The sequence below is a fragment of the Anneissia japonica genome, unplaced genomic scaffold (genome assembly GCF_011630105.1).
Source record: "Anneissia japonica isolate Jap-2015-1 unplaced genomic scaffold, ASM1163010v1 scaffold119_len492752_cov174, whole genome shotgun sequence".
In the NCBI taxonomy this organism is placed as follows: domain Eukaryota; kingdom Metazoa; phylum Echinodermata; class Crinoidea; order Comatulida; family Comatulidae; genus Anneissia; species Anneissia japonica.
The window spans coordinates 101,103-128,246 of NW_022730737.1; the positions used below are offsets into that span (position 1 = coordinate 101,103).

Genomic DNA, 27,144 nt, shown 5'->3' on the forward strand with positions numbered 1-27,144 from the left:
TACATATGAATAACATATATACCGTAAAACCTTGAATTGAAGCCCAAAATGGGCTTCATCTTGAGATTAAGCCCATTAGGCTTCAATTCGATGTTTTACGGTATGGCAATAGAGGTTGTCAAGTTATTCTGCACTAAATATATATGAAGGGGCAATGAAGAAGAAGGGCAATGGATTACTCCCCTAAAATCTCAAGCCTCAAAATTTAAGGAAAGTGAGGTCTCATTTAACTGTGAATTATAGTTAGATCTCTCTATCAAGGACTGGACCTTGTATGTAAATCATAAAGTATTAAAAACACTCATGGAGAATAACATAAAACATACTATTCGTTGCGTGTTGATCGTGATATTCGCCTTTGACGAAGTCACATGTAGAGTTGTCTCCTCTGCAGACACCACATGCATCCTCCTTGGCTCCGGAGCCTAGCAGATGGTCGCAGCCTACAACCTACAGGAAACAAAAAATTCAAAATGTGTAAGCAGGAGATAATTTAAAGGAAAAATTAATTACTACTAATTATTCAAAAGTAGTTGAGATGAGTTGTAATGCTTAATAGAATTGTGACTCACTGTGTTTATATATTTAATATTTTGGAAAAAGCTGATCCCAACTATCATTCTTATGGTTTTTCTTTAAGGAAGAGTCGAACATTTCTAATGTAGAATAAATACTTGGTGGAAAAATGGTTCTGATGCACAAGCAGAGTGATAATTAAAAATCAGGGTAGGTCAGATTGCAATAAAAATATTTTAACTGTAGACCAAATAATAATAATAATAATAATAATATAATAATTATAAAAATAACAATATTTCAACAAAAATAATAAAATAGACAGAAGTTTCAATGTATCAATAGTAACAATTATATGTTGTAAATAATAACAATATTACAAGAACAATAATAAAAAAAATACATTAATGACAGCGATGGAGATTTTAATTTTAAATTTATCAACACATATTGTATAATACCTTTGTAACTGTAAGGTAAGTAAATCTTAATTGCACCTCTTTATTCTTTTTTACTAATAAATTCTCATCTCTCAAACTTTGGCAGACTGAATATATCAAACAAGTATGCTTGCACAACAGACATTTCTTCTCGCTTCCTAATACAAAATAGCATTTCCCCCACTTGCGTACTGAATGACGTTGATTCCCCTTCACATAAACACCATGGACATCAATTTATCAACAGTTACTGGACTATTTACAATTACACCAGTTATAGGTCACTTGAAACTAGGCCAATACATGTACAATTTTTTGAATAACTTCAGTTTTTGCAAGTATTATCATAACTTATATGATAGAGAAAGTAATATTTGTTTTTTTATTCAAAAGCATATGGTTCTCCTAAAAATGTCATTCACAGTATTTATTACTATTATAGACATTTGTTCTTTTCCTTGGTGTGTTTCAATCAATCCATCAACTTTGCCAACATTATCAACAGTAAAATAATACAGTAAACCCATATAAAATCACATTCAACATTCAGAGTCAATTAATGGACTTTCATGGAAAATACACATTAAATTGAGACTACATTGGAGTATGTTTAACATCTAAAGAAACCCAATCTGATTCAATCCAATCCTTTTCTAGGCAAACCCAAAAGGCTGCATGTACAGTACTGCACACACACGGGATAGATTTTCAACAACATTTTACAATGACAAACATGTTGTATGCACTTATCTATACATTGTGGATAAAGTTCTAACAGATTTTTCAGGGTGGAGAAATGACCACAAACTGAAAGAGTTGCAAGACCCTGACAATACCAAGGCTTCAGAGGTTTACATTCTGTGAAATCTAGGTAAAATCCCAAAAGATAAGGTCAGTAATGCTCTGACAGGTGCAAGAATATAAAGCATTTAAATGGACAGTATTTCGTCTGGTATATAAGCCCATCCCCTTTGAACACATTATTAGGCTGATTTTTGAGGGTGGGCAGATACCCAGGAATCTACTTTTCAATTAAAAAGCACTTCCAGCCTTCTTCAAAGCTAATTTTTAATTTTTTTCTGAAAGCATTTGCAAAGATTCAGCTAAAGCGACTCATTCAAATCATGACCTTTGCCTGAGGAAAGCTATTTGAGTGTAAAGTAGGGAATGGGCTTATAACTGAAAAGGGCTTATACTGAGGGACTAGGTATTAAGGCAGTGGATATATATAGGAGTAAAGTTAAATAGCTTGATTCTTGCCTTAATCACAAGGTCCAAATAATTCTCATTGAAAATAGACTAAATATTTCTTGAAAGCATGGCGAGTATCAATAAAAAAATCAGGAAACTTTCGGTACACCCTGTGTAATTATATGGTTTTTGAGGTAAAACCACTGATAGACTACAAAACCATATCATGTCGGGATTGGCGCCCAGATATATCAGCTCATATTAAACACAAACATCTTGTTGTTGGACCACTGTTTTAGTTCTGTTTTTCTATTCCTGTGTTCAAAATGAAACTTTCTAAATTAGATAACTTTTTCAAATTAGGAAACTTTTTCAAAGCCCAAAACAGTGGTTCTCAAACTATGAGTTGCAACCCAAAATAAATTAGATGGTTGCAAGATTCTTAGGATATTTTTAAAAATTCATGCGCAATATAAATTAATTTTAAAATCAATTTTCAATTTTAATTACCATGTTCAGCATAAGTTTTTTCACCTCAAGGAAGAGGTTGCAGTAAATTGCCTAGACATTTGTAAAAGTCGGCCAAAAAGTTTGACCATTGCTGGTCTAAGAGTACTAGCAGAATTCTTGCTAATAAAAGGCACCAACATCTGATCTATCAAAACAGCCCTATTTCACCTTTGAGGATGTCACTCAAATTTATCAGAGATGACTTGTCGGCTGTGTTAACTTTAGAAAAGATAAGACAAGAAATACGTAAGCAAAACTAGCCAATGCTCGATCATCGTTTCCTGAAGAAGACAACCCAAGATGACCAGAAAAAAAAATGGCCATGGTCAATTCTTAAACCACTTTTGCCTAGGGGAATCCAATGCCCTTGATACAACACCAGTGGTCCCCTCAGGGAATACACACTATCACCTGCTAGTGAATGATCACTCACATTGGACATTAAAAATCAAAATCAATAAACACATTTGTTTTGCCTGACAGATTGTTTTCATAAAGGATTTAATTGACAGGTTGTCACAGAAATTTTGTTTCAAAATAGTTTTTTCCCAACAAATAAATAATTATTTTTCTTTTTGGAAAGTTTGGGCCCACATTTAAATAAATGTAAATCTCATAACTATTATAAAAAATATGCATTTTTATCATAATTTATTTATAAGTGGTGGAGGGCAGCATCTTTTAAAATATGATAATTTATTTTTGCTAGGGCTATATTGCCACACAGTGCTACAACATCATTAAGGCTAGATTTTTTAATATCCTCTTTAGCGAAGCCGCCGCCCACTAATAATGATGATTTCGAATAAAAATAAAATTTTATTTTTGGTTAATTAGTGTAGCCGCTAAGAAAAAATGGAAATTTCAGGGGAAAAAAAAATTCCTTTATTTTTATTATGCCTGCTGCTGCCTTTAAATCTCCAAAACTAAGATAGTAATTATTTCTTCCTAGAAAGCATTTAACCATCCCATTGGTCGCCATCTTATTTCATTATCAGAACGGCCTAGTGTTGTTTGTTTATTTGGTATGATTCATGGACTGTCAGCACCTTGAGACGATATTATTGTGGAAGGACGCACAACAAATATACTATTACAATTATCGATATTTCAGTAGCACATTTAACTGTTCCTACACCTGACTCAATGAAAGGTCGCAAGTTTTCAAAAACTGATTCCATTTATTTCTTGAAAATTTGGAGGTTTTTTTTTAAAGCCATGGATTGCCAGAGAAAGTAGCCGGCACTATAAGCTCATGCAGGCCTCTGTACCTACCTGTATGTGCAGGAACCTAACACCTGACTCACAATACTCACACTATACATGTTGGACACTACCCTGCTTCCTCCCATATAATTTCAACTTCCTAGACAGACCTTAAAATGGATCCAAAACAACGGAATAGAAAGCGTTGTTGACCAGAAGGCTATGAGAACTAAACATCGATGAGTGCCGATGCTCCTCAGGCAAATAATGTGTGCAGTACAAGTTTCTCTTCTGTCAATTATAGGCTTCCTGAAATCAGTTCTTTTGTTTTTAATTCATTTTCCATGAGAATAGGTTTTATGCAATCCATCTGCAATACTGTAAACAAAGCTTCCTGATTATATTTAAAGCTGAAATTAAATTCATTTAATGCTCTTAGCAGACATTTATTCTTGTGATATCATATCTTAAATTATTAATTGATATTGATAAAAAATAAATCCAATTATATTAGTCATCATTATTTTATCAATATGGTACTGAAGATGCATGTCAATGGCATTGCCAGAATTTTCAGTGTGGGACAATATCAGGGTGGACCAATTTTCTTAAACGTTGTCCCATTTTACGCTAAAATATGCATAATCTGGACCTATTTTCTTAAAAATTGACACATTTTACTTAAAATATGAGAAATCTAGACCCATTTTTAAAATGTGGACCCATTCTTTGTGGACCTAATAGAAAAATTGTGTGGGACTGATCATTGATACTACTAACCATTATGAAAAATAAATCACTGCGTTATTCCATTTATGGACAAACGCAATAACAGGAATACTTAAACAACTGGAATCAGAAGCTGTCCCGCTCAGTATGGAAGTAATGTGAGCAACTTACATCCTCAGGAATTTGCAATAGTGGCGGTTTAGCGCATTCAATTTTGTAATTTGTTTCTCACTTTTTTACAGACTTTATTTCGCATTATTTTTCTTTACTATATTTCATTTTCTTGATAGGTTGGTGAATTCTGCTACAAAAAAATGATAGCTGCATTTCCTGAAGACTTTATCAACTTCAAGAACTTTCAATTGCACATAACAGCAGAAGAGCTGCTTTTTGGATGCAGCCACACACAGGGTACTCTATCACCCACTAAAGGCAATACTCCGGTCAACAATTGGGCAAAGCAAGAATTTGAAGCCAAACAACTTTCCCAACCTGAACATACATACTAGAATGAATACCAATTACAGCATAGTCAACAGAACCTGTTGAACATTGACCACCAACCGGCAGAATACTTTCTCGAAAACTCACACCCCTGTAAGTATATTTATTTTAATTATATATATTTTGAAAAAATTAATTAATTAATTAATACAATCATAATTTCTGTACAGTTTTTTTTCGAATTTGTCCAACATGTATGGTGGATAAAGAAACATCTAAACGCCATCACATGGAGTGGATCCAATTGCTAATCTGCTGCTGGCGAGGGATGGACCAATTGGATATTAGTATATTCAACAAGGATCATCACTGCTTTCGTCAAACTATCTCGCCAGCAGCAGACGAGCATCAAGTGGGACGAATGCTTTCTGCAGACAGAACCAAGAGAGGTTATCCGGCAATGCTATCACCAGCGTTTATCAATTTTAAGGAAACGACAGCAACAACAAGTAGTAAGAGGCCCACAGGTGAAGGAGGGAGAACATCAACCTCCTGAGGACCAACAATAACCTGAGGATGACATCCAAGAATTGCTACAGCATCAGCCAGTAGTGGTATTAAGAAAATCATGGTAATGAAAATCCATATTAGCCCGAAACTTCAAAATACTGGGTTGGTGTCCGGCAGGCCATAGTTTCACCATTGTAGCCCAAGGGCATAGTTTAAAAAAAAAAGCTTTTTAATGCAGCGAGATGTGATCATTTAAATGTTTGTTTTGTTAGCAATGAGTTCAGAAGGAATTTGAAATTCATTTTAAACTTGTCCCTACCCTATGATACAAAGTTTGATAGGGATGAGTATTTGGGTCAGGTTCTAGCTTACAAAACACTTTAGTACGGGGAAAATCCACAGCATCGTATCTAAAAATATAATTACATTAGCAAATACAAAATTGCGAAAATTTTAAGCTTTACCCCAATAAAATGAGTTTTAGTGACGTTATGAAAAAAAGAGATTTTATGGAATTTTGCCGCGTTATGCTGTTTGTGGTCCAAAACTATGTTTGTAATGTATTTATGATATATACTTGTGACAGTATACAGAATTGAATTTAATAAATCCATTTCTAAATGAAAGAATTCAAGATCAGGAAATAACCATGCAGTATAGAAGAAGCAATGTAAAAAAAAATGAACAAAAATACTGTATATTTAAATAGAATTGAACTCTAGACACAATCCTATATAATCATTTTCAAATGCACTAAAGGTTTCCTTCTAAACAAGGTCAAATGGCCACACATAAAACATCACCATAATATTCACCTGCCGTTTACGGCTGAAGTCAATAACATTATGTCTACATTGTACGTCATCGCCAAACCTGGGACTATCACAATGGCATCCTGGTTTAAAATCAAATTGAACATCATTATGAATGTTAGGGTAGCCGATGGCAAAGTGGGTATTTATATTTTGTTGGGGTGACTTTATCTGGATCAGCCAAAGCTATCTTAGACAGCTGCTGACATCCATGGATTTTCCCATGATACGGTACTCTTGAAATGATTTAGCTGAACAGCAATTGTAATATGCATTGCTGTTTCTCACTCCCTGCCACTTTTTCTTTCCCTATATTTCTGCAATATTTCTTTGCTACCCTAACTCTTCTTCTTCAATTTCCTTCATTACTTGAAATGATAGGGACAATTTAAAATTAAATTTGTTTGTTACTAAAAATTAAACTAAATGTTTTAGCAACATAAATCCCAAGAACCTTATTTTTCCAGATTTAATAGTAACAAAAAACAAAGTATTTTTTTTATCAACCCTACTATTAAATAGGTAAAAATAAAGGCTCAGACAATGTCACACGACACGATTTATCATCACGGCTTGTCGCTTCATAAACATGTTAACATTCTTCTGATGACCTAATACCCTCAACCCGGTTATATAACAAAACCACTTCGCCTGAAATTAATTAACACAGACCCGATGTAAAGGTTAATCATGTTAGGCTATGTCACTGACACTGTCCAAGATGGCCATAAAAGTATGAATTACCTCACAACGCCCATTGATGCAGACATCTAGACCTTTATTACTACAGCGTGTCCCATCTCTAACTTTGCTGGACAGTGCAAAATAGAAATCAAAGCCCTGGGCTCGACAATACAGTTTACACATATCTCTCCCTAAAAGAACAAAACATGTTTGTTAAATACCACTGCCAGAATAGTAAAAGTCAACAATTAATGATAATTACCACAGCAAGATCAGTTAAGGGTATAGAAACAATATAGTAAATAAAAAATGATTCACATGAGAGACTATATATAAAAATAGGCTCCCAGTCAGCATGTGTGGCTTCTGCTTGAAATAGGTTTTTTTTTGTTACTTTTAACTCATAACCCATCCACAAGCAACAGATTGTTGACTTTTTAGTTCTTTCTGCAAAGGTCTTATTTAGGCAAGCCATTATGTTTCATATCTTTAGCATCCCATCATTCCTGCAACCTGATTTACTCTCACAACTTACAAGTGAGACGATAGCTAAGTGGCACAAAAACACAGCTGTAAGAATTAATAACAAAATTTGTACTTACTTTCTAAAGGTAAATACGGCTTCCATTCGTAGTAAAAGCCTCGGAAAGGTTTACTATTGTAGGCAGCGCACTGTTGCTCTCTAAAATCAACTATATTTTCTGTACATTCCTGGAATAAAATAAAATAATAATGAATGAAGGCTTACTTATCCTATTAAGACATATATATTATGCACTGTCTTCAGAAGATCCATTCAAGCTGTTGGCCCAAGTGCATGTCAATGGATGCAGCACTACTCTTTGAAAATAAACTATGGATCCCTTGGTACATACACCTTTTTTTTTTATAAGAACCAGTAAAATTTTGCCCAGGCTCTGTGTTCTTATTTTTTGTCTGATTTTAGGCTCAAACTGTTCTTATTTTGTTCTTATGTTACACACTTTTCAAACATAAAAAATTATTATTGTACAGCATTATACACTGTATTGGAATGTAGGTAAAGGTGGCCCCGGCAAAAATGGTCCCTAAATAAAAGGCCCCTAAAAAATGGCCACAGAAAAAAGGTCCCAGTAAAAATGGCCCCAAATGACAGGTAGGTACACATACTGTTTACTGCATTATAGAGGGTATTACATAGTCACACATACTGCACATAAGGTAGATATAATTATCTGGTTTTTCTAGTTTTTTAAAAATAAAAATCTCATTTGACATTAATTTTACCTCAGCCTCAATTTGCTCTTATTTTGTTCTTAATATTTAAGCAATTTCAGCCTCAGTGTTCTTATAAAATGTGTTCTTAAAAAAAAAAAAAAAGAAGTGTACTCCACTGGGAGTAAAGTCTTTGTCCCTTTCTGGTTTCCTTGGTGTAGTTCAGACGATAAAAAAGCAACCAACATATTTGGCAATTCCAAAAAAAACAAAAAAAAAACAGTGTTAACAAAAACATTAAAAGAAAACTACATACACTTTATATCTAATTATAAAAAGTATTGTTTTTATTAGTATAAAACACAGTGTCATTTTCAATCTCTGCTATTAATATTATTATCAAACACTCACTTGTGTATTACACATGCTATAAATTCTGCTTGGACCTTCACAGAACTTTCCACCATACTGGGGGTCTGGATTGTTACACTTTCTCTCCTGGTATCTAACACCACCTCCACAGGTCCGTGAGCACTCTGAGAAGTCCCCATACTTGCTCCATCCTCCATCGATAGGACTAGGCCCTGTGTTACCGTGATCCAAGCAGAGGCCCTTGACGCACCACTTGTTGGTACCGCACATAGTGCCATCCGCTGCTGGCAGATATTTTGTCTCACAACGCCGATGGCCTTGGTGGCACCACAGTGATTTGCAAACAGACTGCAAAAAAGTTTATACTTTTGTATAGTGAAAATATCTAAAACATGATACAAAAATATTTCTGATAAGGGGGCAAGGGATAGGGTATTTACATATCTACTTTATTTTATTACTTTAGCTTAGGTGAGAATTTTTTTACCTTAATTGTTCAACAAACACGTTCCCCACAAATAATGATGATTTAGAATAAATATAAAATCTTTTTTTTTGGCCAATTAGCATACCAGCCTCCACGAAAGAATAGAAATTTCAGAAAAAAATTTCTATATTTTTATTATGCCTGCCACTACCATATAATCTCCACAAATAAGATATGTATATTTCTTCCTAATTATATAAATTTAAAGCATTTAACCATCGCATACTACACACTTTTTACATTCACTACTAAAAGTTTATTTCTATTTTCTCCTCCATCTAGATGTTTTTGGCAAAACTACTTTCCAAATTAGAAAACAAAATTTTATTTTCATTTTTTCCACCTCCCTCTGACGATCTTTAAAAAAAATGAGTTTACGAAACAAGGTATAAAAAGGGTCGCACCATAATAGCTCATACACATACAGCATATCTTATTTCTACAGTTTACATGAAAAACATTTTGACTTTTCAACTGAAAAGTTGCGGTTTGAATACCATTCTGGATATTCATATGTCTCGTGTCTCCCCACTTCCCCAGGCATATCAAATGTTACCTGGTAGAATGGTAATTATATATCCTTGATGTTGAATGTGTTTTATGTTCTACATGCATTTAGGAAAACTCCTCATGGAGCGGGGTGAATGCACATTGTGTGTCACATTTACTGTTTTAAATGTTCAGCGTGAAAGCGCTTTCAGACTTTCAGATATAAAAATTGAAAATCAAATTAACAAAAATCCTTTTATGGTCAAAAATTTCAATTCTATGCTGCCTTGTTACATAATATGGTTGAGTGACTAAATAGCTGTATATAAATTGATATTATCGGAGCAAGCTGTATATAAATTGATATTATCGGAGCATGGAAAGATAGAGTACAGTCTAACAGGTGCTAATCTGTATATCAAACCAGTCAGAAATTGCAATGTTATAATATCTATAGCGTTCATTGTCACATTTTCGGATATTCTATTTTGCAAACTTACATGTCCCAAATTTAGAGGAAAATACCTTATATTAGCAGAGAGGTAGAATAGTCAAATCATTGAGAATCAGAATAAAAAAAATATTATTAAATATAATTCACAATTCGGTATTCAATATAATGGCTGTCCTGTGGTGGTCATTTACTGACTATGAAGAGCAAATGGTTTTTAACAATCGACAATAAAATGATATATGTGGCAAAGACAAGCCAAACCAGTCACTCGTCGCAAAAATTGATATTTAGTTAGATTGAAAAGTAAAATTAAAGCTATAAAATGGTAAAAGAATAATTTCATTATGAAGTTACAGGTGTTTAAACATACAGCTAAAGAACAATATTTGAGAAACCAGCCTTCAAAGTTTAAGATTTCAGGCAATTCTTAATCAGAAATCATTACCAAATCGTTAAAAATTGTTGTTTTAACATTGAAAATGAGGAAAATAACAGCAAAGCATGATGTATAGATATCTAAAGGTTAATTTAGTGCAATGAAATAGATTTCTAAAATTCAAGTATGTTTTGGCTATATCTCCAAAACAGGATTTGCGACGAGTGACTGGTTTGGCTTGTCTATGCCACATATTGTGATCATTATATTAAGAAACCTTAGCAGTAAGTCTCAACTGAGAATCTAACCTATTCTGGCACCTGCTTTTCGTGGTAGGCCTACTTGTGTGGTACCTGCACTCAGGGTCCTGCTGATTGACATATATCCCATAATTGACCCTAAATATGTTATTTACATTTTTGAAGGCTACGATCCAGATTCATGTTGTCATTTGATACGAATCATGTAGTCATAGCCAGGGGATCTAGGTAGCTACTGTATCTGATACCAAGTGGGATATCTAGGATTATTGTCATGAAGAGAATGGTGGGGATTTAAGATTAAGTTAGGGAGGGGCCTTAAAGTGAGAGAGTTTTATTTGGCAAAATAAGGTGAAATGAGGTAATTTTTGACTAAGTATAATGTATTATTTATTTGTTTTCATTTACCGAAAGCACCTTGAGTTGAAAGCAGAATAACAGACAATCCTAAACTTAATAGGCATACTTATATGAATTATTATTCATTTACACAGGGTAACCCCAAACAGTTACAAAGCTAAGCGAATCAGTAGGGTGGCTGCAAACCCCATGAATATTCATTCCTCTGCTGATATCATCATCAATTTGATATAAAAACTTCTTCAGATTTAACACCAAATTTTGGATAATTGTTGTTTGGAAAGGGACATTGGTTAAATAACAAAATGGTTTAATCTTTACAATGACAAAGATGAATGCTAAGCGTTTTAATTTACATGGCTCTTTATCCATGTAAACATAACCTAAATGTTAACAGCTAAACGTTTACTCTAAGAACTCACTGACAACTGATTATAAGCGATGTATTTAGTCTGGAGCATCAAATACAGTTTAGGAGTGTCTGTTATTCTGCTTTCAACTCAAGTAGGATGCTTTAATGTTCTGTGCACTCAGCTCTCTAATCACCAAGATACAGTTTGTAAAGTAAACACAACTCAGAAATCTTGAATTATTTTAAGTAGGGCTCACTTTAACAACCTTAGAGCAGTTATTGAATGGTACATTGACCATAACAATAATGACCTCAAGATTAAATGCAATGAAATATGAAGAAAGAGTGGATAAAATGAGAACAGTTATGAGGATACTGTAATAAGAGTGTAAACAAAAAATAATGCAAAGTCACAGTATTGAAGCATAAATATATTGGCTAAATCATATACCATATATGTCTATTGATTTGGGTATCAGATAAAATGGGGTTAATAGACTATAAAAATTCAGTTAGTATTTGCCTTCAAGGTAGTTGTTCAAATTTAAACTTTCTACTTCTACTTTACATTCCATACTTGATTCAATTGTCGTGTTATTTCTTTCATTATTATGTTGTTTTTTTTACATTTCTTAAAAAATAAAATAATCTACCTGTCAACCTCAGCTACTCCTACAGGTAAATTTAATTAGAAAATTCCCCCTCCCAAAAAAAAAGCTTGCTCCCCATCTCCAAGTTTCCACATTAGAAAAGTTGGAAGCAAAAATATTAAGTAGTTTAAAATCACCTCATATCTTCTTCCCCCCCCCCCATCCCAACATATCAAAACACAGTGAATAAATGAAAACAACACACTAGAATTAAATTTTAAAAAAATCTAAAAAAAAAAGGGAAAAAAGGGAAACAAGGACTATAAATAAAGAACCACAATTTAAAACATCTGGAGTAATATTCAAGTAGGACTACAATAATATAATCATTGAAAATTTAGGACTTTGTAACTTTATCTTTGGTACCTGAGCAACTTTTCCAAAATCAAATGAGCAGAGACGAGCGTCTTTGCCAAATTGCCATTTACACTGAGTATCAGGATCATAAATCTCGCCAGGCATCTTCTTCGGAAAATCATACTGGCCAGTTGAAACGGGTTCGTCTTCAAGGCATAATGCTTGCTCTGAACTGGGTTGAAAAAGACATTAATAATATTAATTATATTAACATTATATTTAAACAGATAATATTCATATTGTACAAGGCTGTGAAATAAATATTTATACAAATATTTATAGAGAACAAAAAATGTTAGTGCTATATCAAAATCATAACAATAACAACAACATTAACACAGAAAAGTTGTATCACACTGAGGATATTCTTTTACAAGTCTGTGATTGCCATTAAATAAACAAATATAAATCAAGTAAGAAAAAAAAAACCACCAAAGTGAATTAATTTAACTAAACATACTTTAATTTAAGATATAGACTGATCTATAAAATAGAAGTATGCAACTAAAAAAGAAAAAAAAAAGAAAATAATTTGGAAGAAAATATGAACACAGAATAGTCTTTTTATCATACAATTAAAAAAATAAAACAAATGTTATGATCACAATATATTTTATAACCTACTGTATATACAAAGAAACTTACTTTCCAGAAAATATGTTGTATAAAAATATTTCAAATATCAAAATTTGCAAGGATCATACATATAACAATATCATTTTTGGCATTGCGCCATAATGTTGACAAAGTTTCTTAGAGTAAATTTGTATGTAGGCTTAATGTCAGAATGATAATAACCCATTTGTGGTTTGAAGACAGTTTTGATAAGCCTGCTTGGCTTCGGACCTTCATTCAAAACCCCTTAGAGACTTCACAAGATTATTATGAACGCATCTTCACAAATACATTTGAGAAAGGGCGAGTATGTCTCGTGAAGTTTCTTATTTTCTGCCCATCGGGAACGAAATAATTGCTAGCTTAATTGTCCCTATAAGCCTCTTTCTCCTTGCCTGGATTTTATGTCTCTAGGGTGGGTGTCTATGGGCCTGGGATTGACTATATTTCAGGGGATTTGTTCCTCCATCTATTAAATCTAGCAATGACACTCCTATGGGATCTTCCATATAACCTAGGATCAGTATTTTCAACAGGAAAATGAGAAACGATGACCAGCAGGCCTATCTATTATTTCCAGTTAAATCTATTTTGTCTTGACCTAATTTTGGGGGATAAAGCGTTTGTGGTCAACTTAAGGAGGGATTTTGATAATAATACTGCTCTCAAGCAGTTGTTATTCACTACTTCGGTCCATCCAGTTGAAGTTTACACAATTTATGATAACATCAGAAAATAATTTCATGTATTTTATTTATTAATAACCTAGGCCCATTTAATCTGTCGTACAAATATTGTATATCAAACAGAAGATCAGCAAGGCATACTCACTGGAAGGTAGACACAAAGCGTCCATAGCTTGAATATGGATACTTTTAGTCAATGAAACCACTTGGAATGCTACTATCATGAATAGTTTTAATGAATTTCATTTATTTCAGAATTTAATTTTTTAAAAGCACATATGTATTTAAAAAAAAAAAACAATGAAAATTACATTTTAAATTATAAACTGGCTTAGCCTAAAAAATATTTACTTATTAATTTTACACTTTTATACCCTATTCAGACTAAACTCCATTGCGATTTGTTGTGATGTGATTGGTGGTAGTCCAGAACTCATTACTCCAGATTTCTATCAATGAGCACACAGTGCCTAGGCCTCCGGTGGCTAGAAATATGTTGACCTCAGCCAATCAGTGCCTGTGGAATTTGTTGTGATTCGTTGTGATTGGATTCTGTGGTAATCAGGAGTATAAAGATTGTAGCACCCAATCGCAACGGGTAAAAATTGTAAAATCTATTACTTATCAACTAATATTGGTGAGCTTTCAAACACGATTGTGAATTGCGATTGGGTGTCGCAATTGCTACCATCGATCACAATGCAATGCTAGTCTGAATAGGGTATTACTTACTTGAAGAATTCGTCAAGGTATGTTTGACTACATTGTGACCACATAAACCGGCCGTTACTACCAGATAGTGTCGGAGACATGATGTGACCACTGGACTTTGTACAATCATTGCCATCCCCATCATGCACCATTCCAAAACTGAAAATAACAATGTTTCATCTATCAAATACTATATTTATCAAACACCTAATAAATATATACATCTTTAAGATTTAAAATTAAATGTATAATTCAAACAAGAAAGAAAGAACATAAAATTTGGGTTTTTTTTCAAGAGTTTATGACAAAATAACTAAATTACAAAAACAATAATTTTCAGATTCATATTATTCTTAATATTAATTATTTTCTTAGCAAGTATGTGGACTTGTTATTATGAAAGTGGTCAAATATACATAAACAAAAAGTGTTTAACATTAACAAACAACTAGTAGGGATCAATCTGATTGGTGAGAAGTTGGAAGCAACCTACCTATGTCCTGATTCATGTGCGACGGTGAATGCTAATCCTAGGCCAGTATCCTCATTGACAGTACAACTTCGATACTTACTGCACATGCCACCAATTGGGGCAAAACCTGTAAAACATAAATGAGTTATTAATTGTATTAAGAATGAATGAAATGTATCCACTGGTAATGTCAGTGATGGCTCCAGAAATTTGCAGGCAGGGGCTCCAATCCAAAGGTCAGGCTTCCGGAATGAAATCCCTGGTGGGGTTTATGGGGAGAGATTTTATGGGTTACCATGGCACAAAATTATGTATTTAGACCACTCTATTATGAATTGGCTATTATGAGATGAAATAACTTTTTGAATTGGCAAATCTGTGTTTTTAGTCCGACCTTGTAGAGTCGACAGCCGTGGATCCATGCTTGTCCAACAGGAATAATTTCCCCTCCTGACTTCCTTCTGGCGTCACCACTGGATCGTGTATGAATACTATAAATTTTCTGTTTATATTGAAATGTCTACTTTTGAGTTTCCATGCCCTTAAGTTATTGTCTGTTGATAGCAATTTCAAGTGACGTATTGATTTAGAGTTACGCATACTTATAACCGACTGTGAAGGGGAGAGCTAACCTAGCCTAGCCTGTGATTCACCCTTCCTCACTGCAGTGTTTTGCACAGTTTAGCAGAAAACCTGACCCAACGTACTGCCACTCCCCTGGGGCCTGGCCTTGATCTAAGGGCTACATGCAGACGCAACAAATCAACCAACGCTCATTTACATGGAGCTTTCAGTCTTATCTCTTACTTTGTTTACTGAAACCTAATTAATTTATTTAAAATTTGGCATGGAATGTCAAATTTTAATAGTAACTGTCAAAAAGTTATTAGTATTAACAATTTTTACAATCTGATAGAATTCTAGCATATCACTTTTGAGTATCATACCAAATTTATTTTAAATAATGAAACCCCTGCCAGTTTACAGTAGGCCTAAAATAAAAAGTCAATATTAAATATCAGTTATCATTACATTAGTATAGTTTCAAGTTAATTTTGCTACATTCATCCTCTCAAAAAAATATAATTAAATTAAATAATTTATAGTAACGTATGCCTATTATATCTCAAATGAAAAAAAAAGTTAGAAATATTAGAGTAGCCTTTAAAATAAAAAAAGTCAAACTTATATAATGCAATAATTATTATATTATATTTTTATATTCAAATTAGGTTTGCTATAGTTACCCTCACAAAATTATAATTATGTTGCATATCATATCTTTAACCTTACTTTTTTGATGGATGGCAGAAAGAATGAGTAGAAAAGATTAAAAAGATGAAGACAAGAATTTTTTGTTTGAAGACCCGAGGGTGTCATGTGTCGCCTGCCTATGATGGGATAAAAACAACAAATGCCGCAAAATATAAAAATTATATTATCCCTGTCATCTTTATGCAACCTGTGACTAATACAAGTTATATATATATTCCCAAAGGCTTTGCACATATTTATATTCAGACAGTGAAAATTCTAGTCCTACTTCTAGAGATGCGGTCAGCTTTCTGAAGCAATATTTTTCTCCACATTTTTAAATCAGTGTAGTTATTGGTTAGGATGTCCACTTTCTCAAAATATTCCATTGTTAATTGTCACAATATGGAATGGCCACCATAAGTTCTCCAACATCCCCCACTCCCCCTCCAGCCCAAGTAATCTGCTTTTTAAATATATTTGACTTATATATTCAACTTTTTTGTTTTATGAGTTAAAACTTATTAACAAGACTTTTAATTTTTTTTTAAAGTTTAAAGAATTTTCAATTTCATGCTCCAACAATCCTACTCCATCAACTGATAAGAAAAATGTTAGCTATTTTGTTTTTCTTGTATATTTTTCATGAATATAAACAAATAAAAAGTTCTATACATGATACCTGTTTGACCAACGGACAGAATTACCTGCTCCTAAGTGACCCCAACTAATAAACGCCCCAGTTGCACTGATCACAACTTTTCCTTAGTTTTTCCGCATGGATGCAAATCATAAAGGCACACACCAGACAGCTGCTAAGCCTGTCACTTGAAAATATCCTGTCTAATTTATTTATTTTATTTATTTAATCTTTCCTTCCACTGGATTGCATTTTCAGTAACACAGTTTTGGTTTTTATAAAGGGGCATAATTAGAACACCATTAAAGTCCGAAAGATTAACCAGAGCTAAACAAATAAACCTTTATACGGTAAATCTAGATCTACTAATGTCTTCTAATTTGTTAATACTTTTGGTAATTATTTAGGCCTGTAAATATGGATAAGTTGTTATTCCTGATAATGACCCAATAAAGAGTTGAAATATTAAATCCCATCACGATGGCATGTATGTCTTTTCTTAGAGTATGCATTACTGTATTCTTTCATATCTAAAACTAATCAGTGCACCCTCTGCTTCTACTAGAGCACATTGTTGTCATTCATATATTTATGTAATGCAGTATCATAAGTAGACTTAAAGTAGCATATGAATAACATCCCATGTGTTAAACCAGACAGAAAAGAAACTAAAAAAAATTATAAAAAATTTAAAAATACTCGGTCCAATCAGTGTAAGCCGGTGAGCTATTTATTTGTGCTTTGGGGGCTTCTGGATAAGTGGATAAATAATTACAGGATCGAGAATCCATAACAACTCCACACCAAACTATTTATCAGGATAACATACTCTGATCCAATGGGACATGTTAAATTAAGAACCATGAGGTTTGGAGACTGCATTTAGCAGTCTGTTTTATGAAAAACTGTTTACTGACCAATGGGAACGGCATTCTGTAGTCTGTTTTATAGAAAGAGTTCCCATTGGTCATTAAAAAGGTAACACTTTAAAGTCTAGATAGAAAATGTATTTATATGAGCTTTCATGTACTTTCACTTTTTCTATTGATCACTATAAGTACAAGATGAGTATATGGCTATCGGAATATATGGCTATGCACATTGGTCATCATGTTTTTTAAAAGTTCTCATAGGGTTAAGTCTTTGTATCCCATAAATGACTTTTAATTAATTTTACAATAACTATTTGTTGTCTTTTAAAGTGTGGGGTTACTGCTCACTGACTCGAAGAAATGACAGTAAGAGGCAATATATAAATAGGCTGACATAAATGTACAGTACTATTTAAAATGACACTGCAGATGAATATTCAGGAAGAGGGGCCTATCCAATCAAATTTTGTCTTTATGTGCCACAGCCTCAAATGTTTGTACCTCAACCCTAATGTGGTGGCTTTTGAACCTTCCATCTATAGAAGTCCCTCCTTGGGCCCCCTCTATTTCAAATATTCCTGATCTGCCACTGTGTTATATAAGTGATGCTAACTTTGATATTGGTTTACTCACATCTAAAAGCAGGTAGCATGTTTCATAAAAAATATTATTTTTATGACAACACTTTCCTAAGTTGCGGTTTACCAGAATTAATTCGGCAAAATTATAGTAACATGTAGTTAGTCTTGTTTTAAGAGTTATCAAATTTGAGTTTCAAGGTCTGGTCCTAATTCCTGGTGCCATGGCTGATTTCCTGCATATGTGCTTGATAAATTTATATCATTACACATAAACTATATATAGATAGTAATGTGCAAATTACAAGCAGTGTTGATAGGCATAAAATAAAGTAAATAAAATAGTCCATATATATACTAAAAACTACAAGGAGAAACTAAACATCAGTTAGTAGAAAATAATGGATAATTTGTTCAATCCCTCACACTAAAAAACCTCAAAGAAACTAACTCATAAAATTCATTTTTACATGTTTTAACTAGTGTATTATTATTTGTCTCCCAGAACTAAGTCGGCATACAGAAAAATACAACTAGATGTGTTCTCCTAGCAGGACCCCCTGCATCAGTGACAGCATATTTTTTTGTAAAAACAATGATAAAATGCGGTATTTATCACTGTACTTATTAAGCACCGTACTTCTGCATATATAGGTACTGTAACACAAGCCATCAACTCCAGTACATAAATAGATTGAAGTAGCATTGAATACACTGACAAAGAGTCTTTGATATCACCTGGAAACTGTCATCACCTGGACTTTCACTTTCAACTTAGGACTCTTCTAAGAACACCACAGAAATTCACCATATCAATTCACCATATCTCTTGGACATTAGCAAATTATTCACCTGTAAAACTTGTCCACACTCACCCGAACATTGCCTGTTACACCTGCATTAGTAAGTTCCCTCCTGGGACACTGCCAATTCTGACACCTGTTAAAACACTTAACTTTCACTTGTTCATGAACAGATAACCAGCCACCCTCATTAGATCCACTCACCTAAAGTGTCGCACGGTTCATTTTTCCAGGAACAGATATCCATTCCCGTCATCAGGATAGCGTGATCATGCTTGGAACCGTTGGGGGTTGTTAGAGTCGACTGCCACTGGCAAAAACTGTTTAGTGTGTTGTCAGCATGGTGAGTTAGTTGAAGTCCAGGCTATAGTGACAAGAACAAGAATCAATTCATATTAACAATGAAAGTGTATCCTTTAGTACGTGGGGATCGGATTCAACACTATCCACTATATAGCACAAGCTCAGTGGTCTAGTATTTCAGACACCAGGCTAGTTATCTGGAGGTCGTGGGTTCTATTACACCCGAATCACTTGCAAGATTTTTTCCCAAAGTATTTGGGAACGTACCGAGTATTCAGTATGCAAGCCAGGTAGGGTAAAAAATCACTCCAACATAAAAGTACTGAACGAACATGTTACCAACAGGAAAGAAAAAACACTTCCTTGATAGCTATAGTATTAAAAACTGCTAAACTTGGCAACTATTTTAAGGTTATGAGACCGCAATGGTAGGTCACTGTGTGCAGTCAACCATGTCAATTTGAGGATATCTCAATCAAACTATAGACAATAAAAGGTAAAAGAATAAGTTCATTTGATTTTAATAATATAGATCTTGGAACAAGTAAGTTTTGATTTGGGTCTACCATTGGCAAATTCTGAAATCTATTTTTAAAAATGTAGATGTATTAAAAAGAGAAAAGGCTGTGAAACTGACCTCTTCATCGTGGAGTATCACTAAACTGACGAGTATGAAGTTGACACTGCTTCCTATACTACTGTCATGGAATAACGTTTTCACCTGTAAAAAGAAAACAAAAGAACTTCTAAAATCAGCAATAAAGTTGATTGAATTGCATGGTGCATGCTACTATGCTGAGCATGCACTAGTATTTATATACAGTAGTGCATCATACCATGGTCTCATAAAAGTGTAAAGTACATGGAATAAATATAAACAAAAATGTAATTATTGTTGAATTTGAGCATATGCTCAAACATACAGTGGCTAAGATTTTCAAAGAAGAGAATATGTAAACATGGCTGTTCACCAGTAGCATATCTAGGGGTATACAAATGTTGAGGGGGTGGGGGATTTTTCCGTGCTTTAGCATATTTTTTTGCTACAACAACTTCAGGGAAGGGGGCGAGTGCAGCACAAGCTTTTCTGAGAAGATGTGTGGCTCCCCTTAGAACCCCCTGAACAATAATGCTATGAATGTACAAAATATTCAAAATGTTGGCAAAGGATATCCAATCCAAACAAAATGAAACACATGTTTGACATTGCAACAGCAAAATGGTTTCAATTAAGATTCATAAGGAAAAATAGTTTTATAATCTACTGTACCATGTTGAAAACTGTTAGAACATAAGTTGTGATATGTGCATCTCCATGACTCTCTACCATTTTAGGATCAACTACCACTAGGATTCCAACGTTCCTGGCGGTTACCATGTTTGCCGCAATTGACCGACGAGTTCTATTTGCCGATACCGGGTACTCATCAATAAAGTGTAATGGTTCCTCAACTCTAGTTGGCATGTCTGAAGACAACAAATCAAGAACAATTTTAAAAATCCAACTGATTTTTTCATTGATATACTGTAATCTATTGTATTATTATTCAGTTGGGCTACAGTAATAACCAGCTTGCACTTAAAATAAAATAATAGTGCAAAACAACAGAGCAACATTGCAATTTAGATGTTTGCAAATCACAAGATTGCCAATTAGTGTTATTAATTTTCAAAAATAAAATTTATTTAAAATTACCAAAACAAATAGAGACACTTGTGTTCAGACAAACATGAGTGAAAAAACATGTTTCTTTTAATTCTACAAGAGAATATTTTAGTTTCTAAAAAATTCTTATTTTATAGCAATGATTGTTTAAGAGCTAATCTGTGTACTTAAATAGCTAATCGTTCTGAGTTCTTCTTCCACCGCTATCGTTCTGAGTTCCACCACTCCCCCCCCCCCTGAGATACATCCACCACAAAAATCTCTAAAATGTGATGACTGAACTGAAGTGTGAACAAAATTATTGTCATAAATCATTCTTTAACAACATTATTGTACAGTACTTTCATATACTCTATCTTAAAATATACGAGTTAGTATTTAACTACCACTTATAACACAATTAAACCAGTGTACCTAAATAGAATCAACGCTTTTGTTAACACTTCAATTGTCAATCTTGCGTATCAAACAACGTAAGTAACTACCCCGTTCAACTAGTTTTAAACAAGATTTCATTTAGATAAGCTACTTATATGTGAACAAAAGACCAATTCAGAAAAACACAAATTCAAGTTCAACAATTTATATTCATTTATTTGCAATCTATGGCTGTATTGTGTCATTTGTTGTTTGATGTCACATAAAAGTTTGAGATAAGAAACAAGAGTTTGGAGGGTCAACCAAAAGGTTGATGTCTATAGAAACAGACCATATAACAAAATAAATTATACAGTACTGTAATTATAAATGTTAGTATAGCACTTATTAGATAGTTTTACAATTTTATACTTTGAGCCAGACAACTTAAAACTATGCATTGGCCGGCCGACCAATCCATCTTGGTGACTGCAGAGTGCCAGTTGCAGTTGAAACGGATCATCACATTAAAAACAATCTGTCATGCGTGCCTCATTGCATTCATTCATGGCTTAACTTAATACACTAGCAGAGAAGAATTAATATTTGGATGCCTAATAAGATGTATTGATTGACTTAATTACTCTAAGAATGAAATCACTGATTTAAGATACTTTATTGATTATACATGACCTTAAACTGTCAATGTCTGTGATGGGCTGCAAAAGGTACAAATTTTACCTAACTATATAATGACTATTATTGTCCACTGTGTATTGGAATTATCCCGCAGAAAAGACGCTGATAGACAGTAGCTAACAGAAAGATAATGGTAACAAAAGACTGAGATTTGCAGATGAACTTGGAACTAATCCATCATGTTTTATATAATGTTCATACAAACACAAATCCATTTGTAAGGGGTTGTCCGCATTCTGCTATTAATCTCTACTAATGGATGTAGATTTAAAAGTGTTCTTAGAAGATTATCACTATCAGTCTACATGTAATGTTCAGTATATATCTAATGTACAAATCTTTAGTTAGATCTTGAAGTTCTGTTATGTTTACTTTGATTTACTACTATGTTACAACTTTAAAAGCATTTGGTAGGTTCTACTCCCATAAATTTTATCGGAAAAAAATTTCACTTAAAGACAGAAAAAAATTATATTTGAGGGAATGAATTGAATTGTTGATTGATATTTTGATGTTTTGAACTTTCAGTTCCGTCATATAGAGTAAAACACCCTGTATTTTTCAGTTCCACACTGCAACAAAAAATGAGGTTATAAAAAATGATTCTGTTACATTTCAATTTACATTATCTTGGTTAAGATTACTATAATTATAATGTGTAAATAATAATGTTGGTTAAAATTCTGGAATTGAAATGAACAATCTGAACAATGTCAAACACCTAAAAGTATAGACAAAACACGTATATAGAGCACCGGCCAGGCGACATCATATAAAGTAGTGTCCACTACATAAAGCGCGAGGCCAATGTGAAAACACCAGCACTTTCAGCACTCACAGCCATTATTGGCATACCTCTTTAATTTATAATATAAGAACTACTATCAATTTCAGTAACTTCCAAAGTGTACAATAAGATCAGATGCTTTAGCTGAATCCACACTGGAGGAGGAACTTCCTCTCAAGGAGCTACCCTGGATCTTAAACCCTTAAAGTACTCATATCAAGTCATAGCTAAGGTGAAAAACTATTGTGTAACTAGACAAAGATAAACAAATAGTACATTGTTACAATTATATAATTGCTGTGTTCGGTTACCCGTTCTCTTTATGGGATTATAGATTGGGGGAAATCTATAATCTGGCTGCGGTACAGCTTTCAAGTATTACAACAAAGTGCAGTTGTGTTCTGTACACATAGGACACCCTGCCCGATTCCCTTAAGTACACTCAGAACCCTGCCTTTGGCCAGCAGAAACGGTTTCATAAACATATAGATATCAAGTGGCTTGGGGCTAGCCAATAGTGCACTCGTAGTTGCACAATGTAAACTACTTCACAACTGCTATTACCGTACTACTAGCTTAACTGAGATGACAACTATTATACTATATGTGGCAAAGGCAAGCCAAACCAGCCACTCATCGCAAATCGTGTTTAGAGATATTGGCCAAAACATGCTGAAATGTCAAAATTGTTGAAATCTATTTTACTGCACTGAACTAACATTTATATATCTATACATCATGATATACTGTTGTTTTCCCCATTTTCAATGTTAAAACAATAATTTTCAACAATTTGTTGATTGTTTTTTGCCTGTAAACGCCTGAAATAATTACCTTTGAAGGCTGATTTCTCAAATACCGTTCTTTAAACAGCTGTATGTTTAAACGCTCGTAACTAATAAGGAAATGTCAGATTTAAATGATTCTTTTACCATTTTATAACTCTCATTTTTATTTTTAACACTGTATTAATAACTCAAAATTGATTTTTGCGACGAGTGATTGGTTTGGCTTATCTTTGCCACATAATGTCCTTACTATGTTTTAATTCAACAAAAAGAATTCTAAATATATTAAATTATTTCCAGTTCTAGAATTATTCTCAACAGTTTAACAAATTATTTTTTAATATTCTATTTTCTACACAAGTTAGCATATGTTAGTATATTATTATTAATGTATAAAGTTTACTGGTATATCATATTTATTTTTGGCACTATCGTACAGATTAATTAATTCGTATAGTACAGGCTTAGCCTCTTAATCATTCAGGAAATTATATGAACCATGTAAGAGTTTCAGATCATAACTCAATCAAAATAATAAACATATATTCTCTGCAGTTGTTGGATAGTGTAAATCCCAATGAAAAGCTACAGCAATGTACAAGCAACATAAACATACACTATTTACAGTTGTCGTAAAGTATATGTGGGAAAAACTTGCTACATCCTATCATTTGTTGTATTGGCCTTTTATATTCTAATATTATTTAGATGTCTCAGTCTGTTCTACAGTGATTTAATTGTAACATGTGATCTTGTAATGGCTGACTTGCTTTGTACAAATAGATGATTAGGCCAAATAAAAAAAAAAACATGTTTTGCGTCCCCGCCCGCATCGTTTTTTTCGCCCGCCTTGATTTTTTTTTAATTTTTTATTTTTGGAAAATTCATGAAAATAAAGAAAAAATATATCGAAAATTTAGAATTAAATGTTGGAAAAATAAATACCCTAGCCTAAAATAGTGCAATATCTTCGTCTAACCTTTCGTATAGTAAAGCTATGCCTAGGCTAGCCCAATATCTCTACCTAGGCTAGCCCGATATCTCTAGGCTAGGCCTAGACCGTCGCCTACTCTGGGCGTCAGGCGGCAAACCTCGAGTTCGCTTCACTAGAGCGTGTTTGTCATGCATACAATTGCCGTATTCGATTGGGACTATACGTTGAGTATGTTATCCCGTTGAGTATAAAACTCAACGATAAATTTCGAGCGTTAACTTCGTTGAGCAGTTTCTGTTGAGCAGAGCACGAAAGTCCCAATAGAATACGGCCGATGATTTCCGATGAATTCTGAAATTTCCCGTTATACTGGCCCTCTATGTCAGATTGTATGGAATAGTTTCATGTGAAGACGTCTGAGACGTAACATCGGGAACATTCCGATTGTATACAGTAACAATGATTCCTAAATGCGACTGGTAAACCGAGGCTGTAGAATGGCGGCCATTTTGAAAAATAAAAAATAAAAAAGGCCTCTCCCTCAATTTAAAAAAAAAAGCCGGACGTGAAACATGTTTTTTTTTTACTTGGCCTTATGCTGCCCTGGTTTAAACCCTCTTTTTTATTGTGTTTGTTTGATGTAGTTCTTGTGTTCCATTATTCCTGAGTTGAAAGGTCTAATGGTTTCTTTGATTTCATACTTGCAATAATAATAATAATAATAATAATAACAATTTATTTGAACTTTTGTAACATTGACACAGCATCATACTTGCTACACACAGCCTCAAAATGATAGTTGCAAATTTATATGACTTTGCACATTTATTTTCTTTTTGAACATTTATTTTCTTTTCTTTTCTTCAATAACAATTCCAAAGAAAGAAAACAAATTTATATTTATAAAGGATCATGGAAATTGAAGTTGAGGTACTGGTTGGTATGAATGAAATTTGTTAGGTATTTCTGTAATTTTCAATTCATGCTAATCTTTCGTACAAATGATGTTTTACATAAAACCACTGAGCTGAATTATTGTGACTTTCTTTTTAGGTCTTCATGTATTTTTGTAATTTAAAGATTTTTTTAATGCTTAACACTGAATTTAAATCATCTGTTTTTAGAGTAACATACTCCATTCTTTTCTTCTTTCTTTCCTTTTTTCCCCATTTTTTTTGTTTTTTTTGGACCCACTCCTACTAATACTTTAAATATTGTCCTTATAGAAATTCAAACAGCAAATAAAAATGAGGAAAATTAGGTGAAATTGAAGCTTTCATTTTTGTATTGGGAAAGGTTTGATCATGATTAACTTCCTTTAGAAAAAAGTCTTTGTCTGGCTAATGGATATATCTATTCTGAGCATTAAAAGAGTTTGCATTGAATCACAACTGTCAAATTATTAAACAGAATATGTAATGCGACTATTGTATCCACCTTTGTGTATTCTAAGCCTGCTGTCATACAAGATATACACAATATCCGAATTGGGTTGTTGTGAAAGGATTCAGATAGTTAAACCTAAACCCAACCTTGAAAAAAATCAAAGAAATCAATGTATTTTGGTTTTGATCCATATAATTGTTCTGTTATGGGTTTTCATCAATTTCAAGAATTATCTTACATGTGAAAAACCTGGATGCCAAGGACATATTTATCCCAATTTTCTTTCCCAAAGAGGCACAAAAATAATCTATTGTACTGAAATTAAAATTCTTTAAAGAGCAGTTGTTCCATTTGATTAAATCCATTTAAACCTGCTAACCAATTTTAATATTGGTATATATATTTTTATATACTTATCCAAAGTAAATTGTCATTTGCCAGATATAAGTTTTATTATTTACATTTTCATCTAATTGGCACTTTCTATACATAATTAAATAGTTCTTACAAAGGCAACTAAAAAAAAATAAGAAAAACAGAGTGATTTATAGTATTTTCACATTTCACATAACTTGAATTTATAAGTTTGTTGTTATTATAAAACATTCAGAAAACAAATAATTTAGTGGAAGGCGGTTTGGCACAGTGGTTTTCATTCCGGTTATTGAACTTTGGAGGTCAGACAATCAAACAGCACTCTAACCATTCTTGCTGGCCATATAGATACCCCAGCTTGCGTTGTTGACAGGATGTGAAGTAGTTCACACTATGTTTCAACCTGCAAGCTTTTCGTGGTATATAAATATAATTAATAAAAAATTAACCTCTTACCTAGAAAGTGTCTCTTAGGCCTTGTTTGAGGTGCATGCAATATTTAAAAAACCCCAGGTTAACACTTTTATAAAACAAACCTATCACATTAAATTTTCTTATATACTTACATTTTTTTTTCCTTCCACAAAAATGATCCTTTTTGCTTTTAGCTTTACCTATCTTTGGTTCATGCTTATGGTGTCGTATGGCTGCGGACCTTTTATAGATAATGTGAGGAGAGTGGTCAGATCCCGCTGTAAAGTTTTGTGCCAGTGCTATATGTTCCGGTAGTGGTTGAATAAAGTAGTCCGTTTCAGTTGTACGTATTAAGCCAGTCTATAAAAGAAAGAAACTGCATTTATTTTCAGAGTAAATATTAAAATATCA

At 33.2% G+C, this 27,144-nt stretch overlaps 1 protein-coding gene across 1 annotated transcript in view; it reads right to left on the reverse strand.

Moving 5' to 3' along the window:
- LOC117114999 (A disintegrin and metalloproteinase with thrombospondin motifs 16-like) overlaps positions 1–27,144 on the reverse strand; it is a 96,852-nt gene that overhangs the window by 12,571 nt on the left and 57,137 nt on the right. The window contains exons 6-16 of the mRNA XM_033258629.1: positions 26,886–27,093; positions 20,598–20,794; positions 19,965–20,048; positions 19,229–19,388; positions 14,899–15,004; positions 14,427–14,564; positions 12,403–12,565; positions 8,648–8,956; positions 7,645–7,753; positions 7,103–7,233; positions 327–450 (exon numbers count right to left, since the gene is read on the reverse strand). Of these exons, the coding sequence (XP_033114520.1) occupies positions 327–450; positions 7,103–7,233; positions 7,645–7,753; positions 8,648–8,956; positions 12,403–12,565; positions 14,427–14,564; positions 14,899–15,004; positions 19,229–19,388; positions 19,965–20,048; positions 20,598–20,794; positions 26,886–27,093 (1,729 nt within the window). The remainder of the gene's footprint in view (positions 1–326; positions 451–7,102; positions 7,234–7,644; positions 7,754–8,647; positions 8,957–12,402; positions 12,566–14,426; positions 14,565–14,898; positions 15,005–19,228; positions 19,389–19,964; positions 20,049–20,597; positions 20,795–26,885; positions 27,094–27,144) is intronic.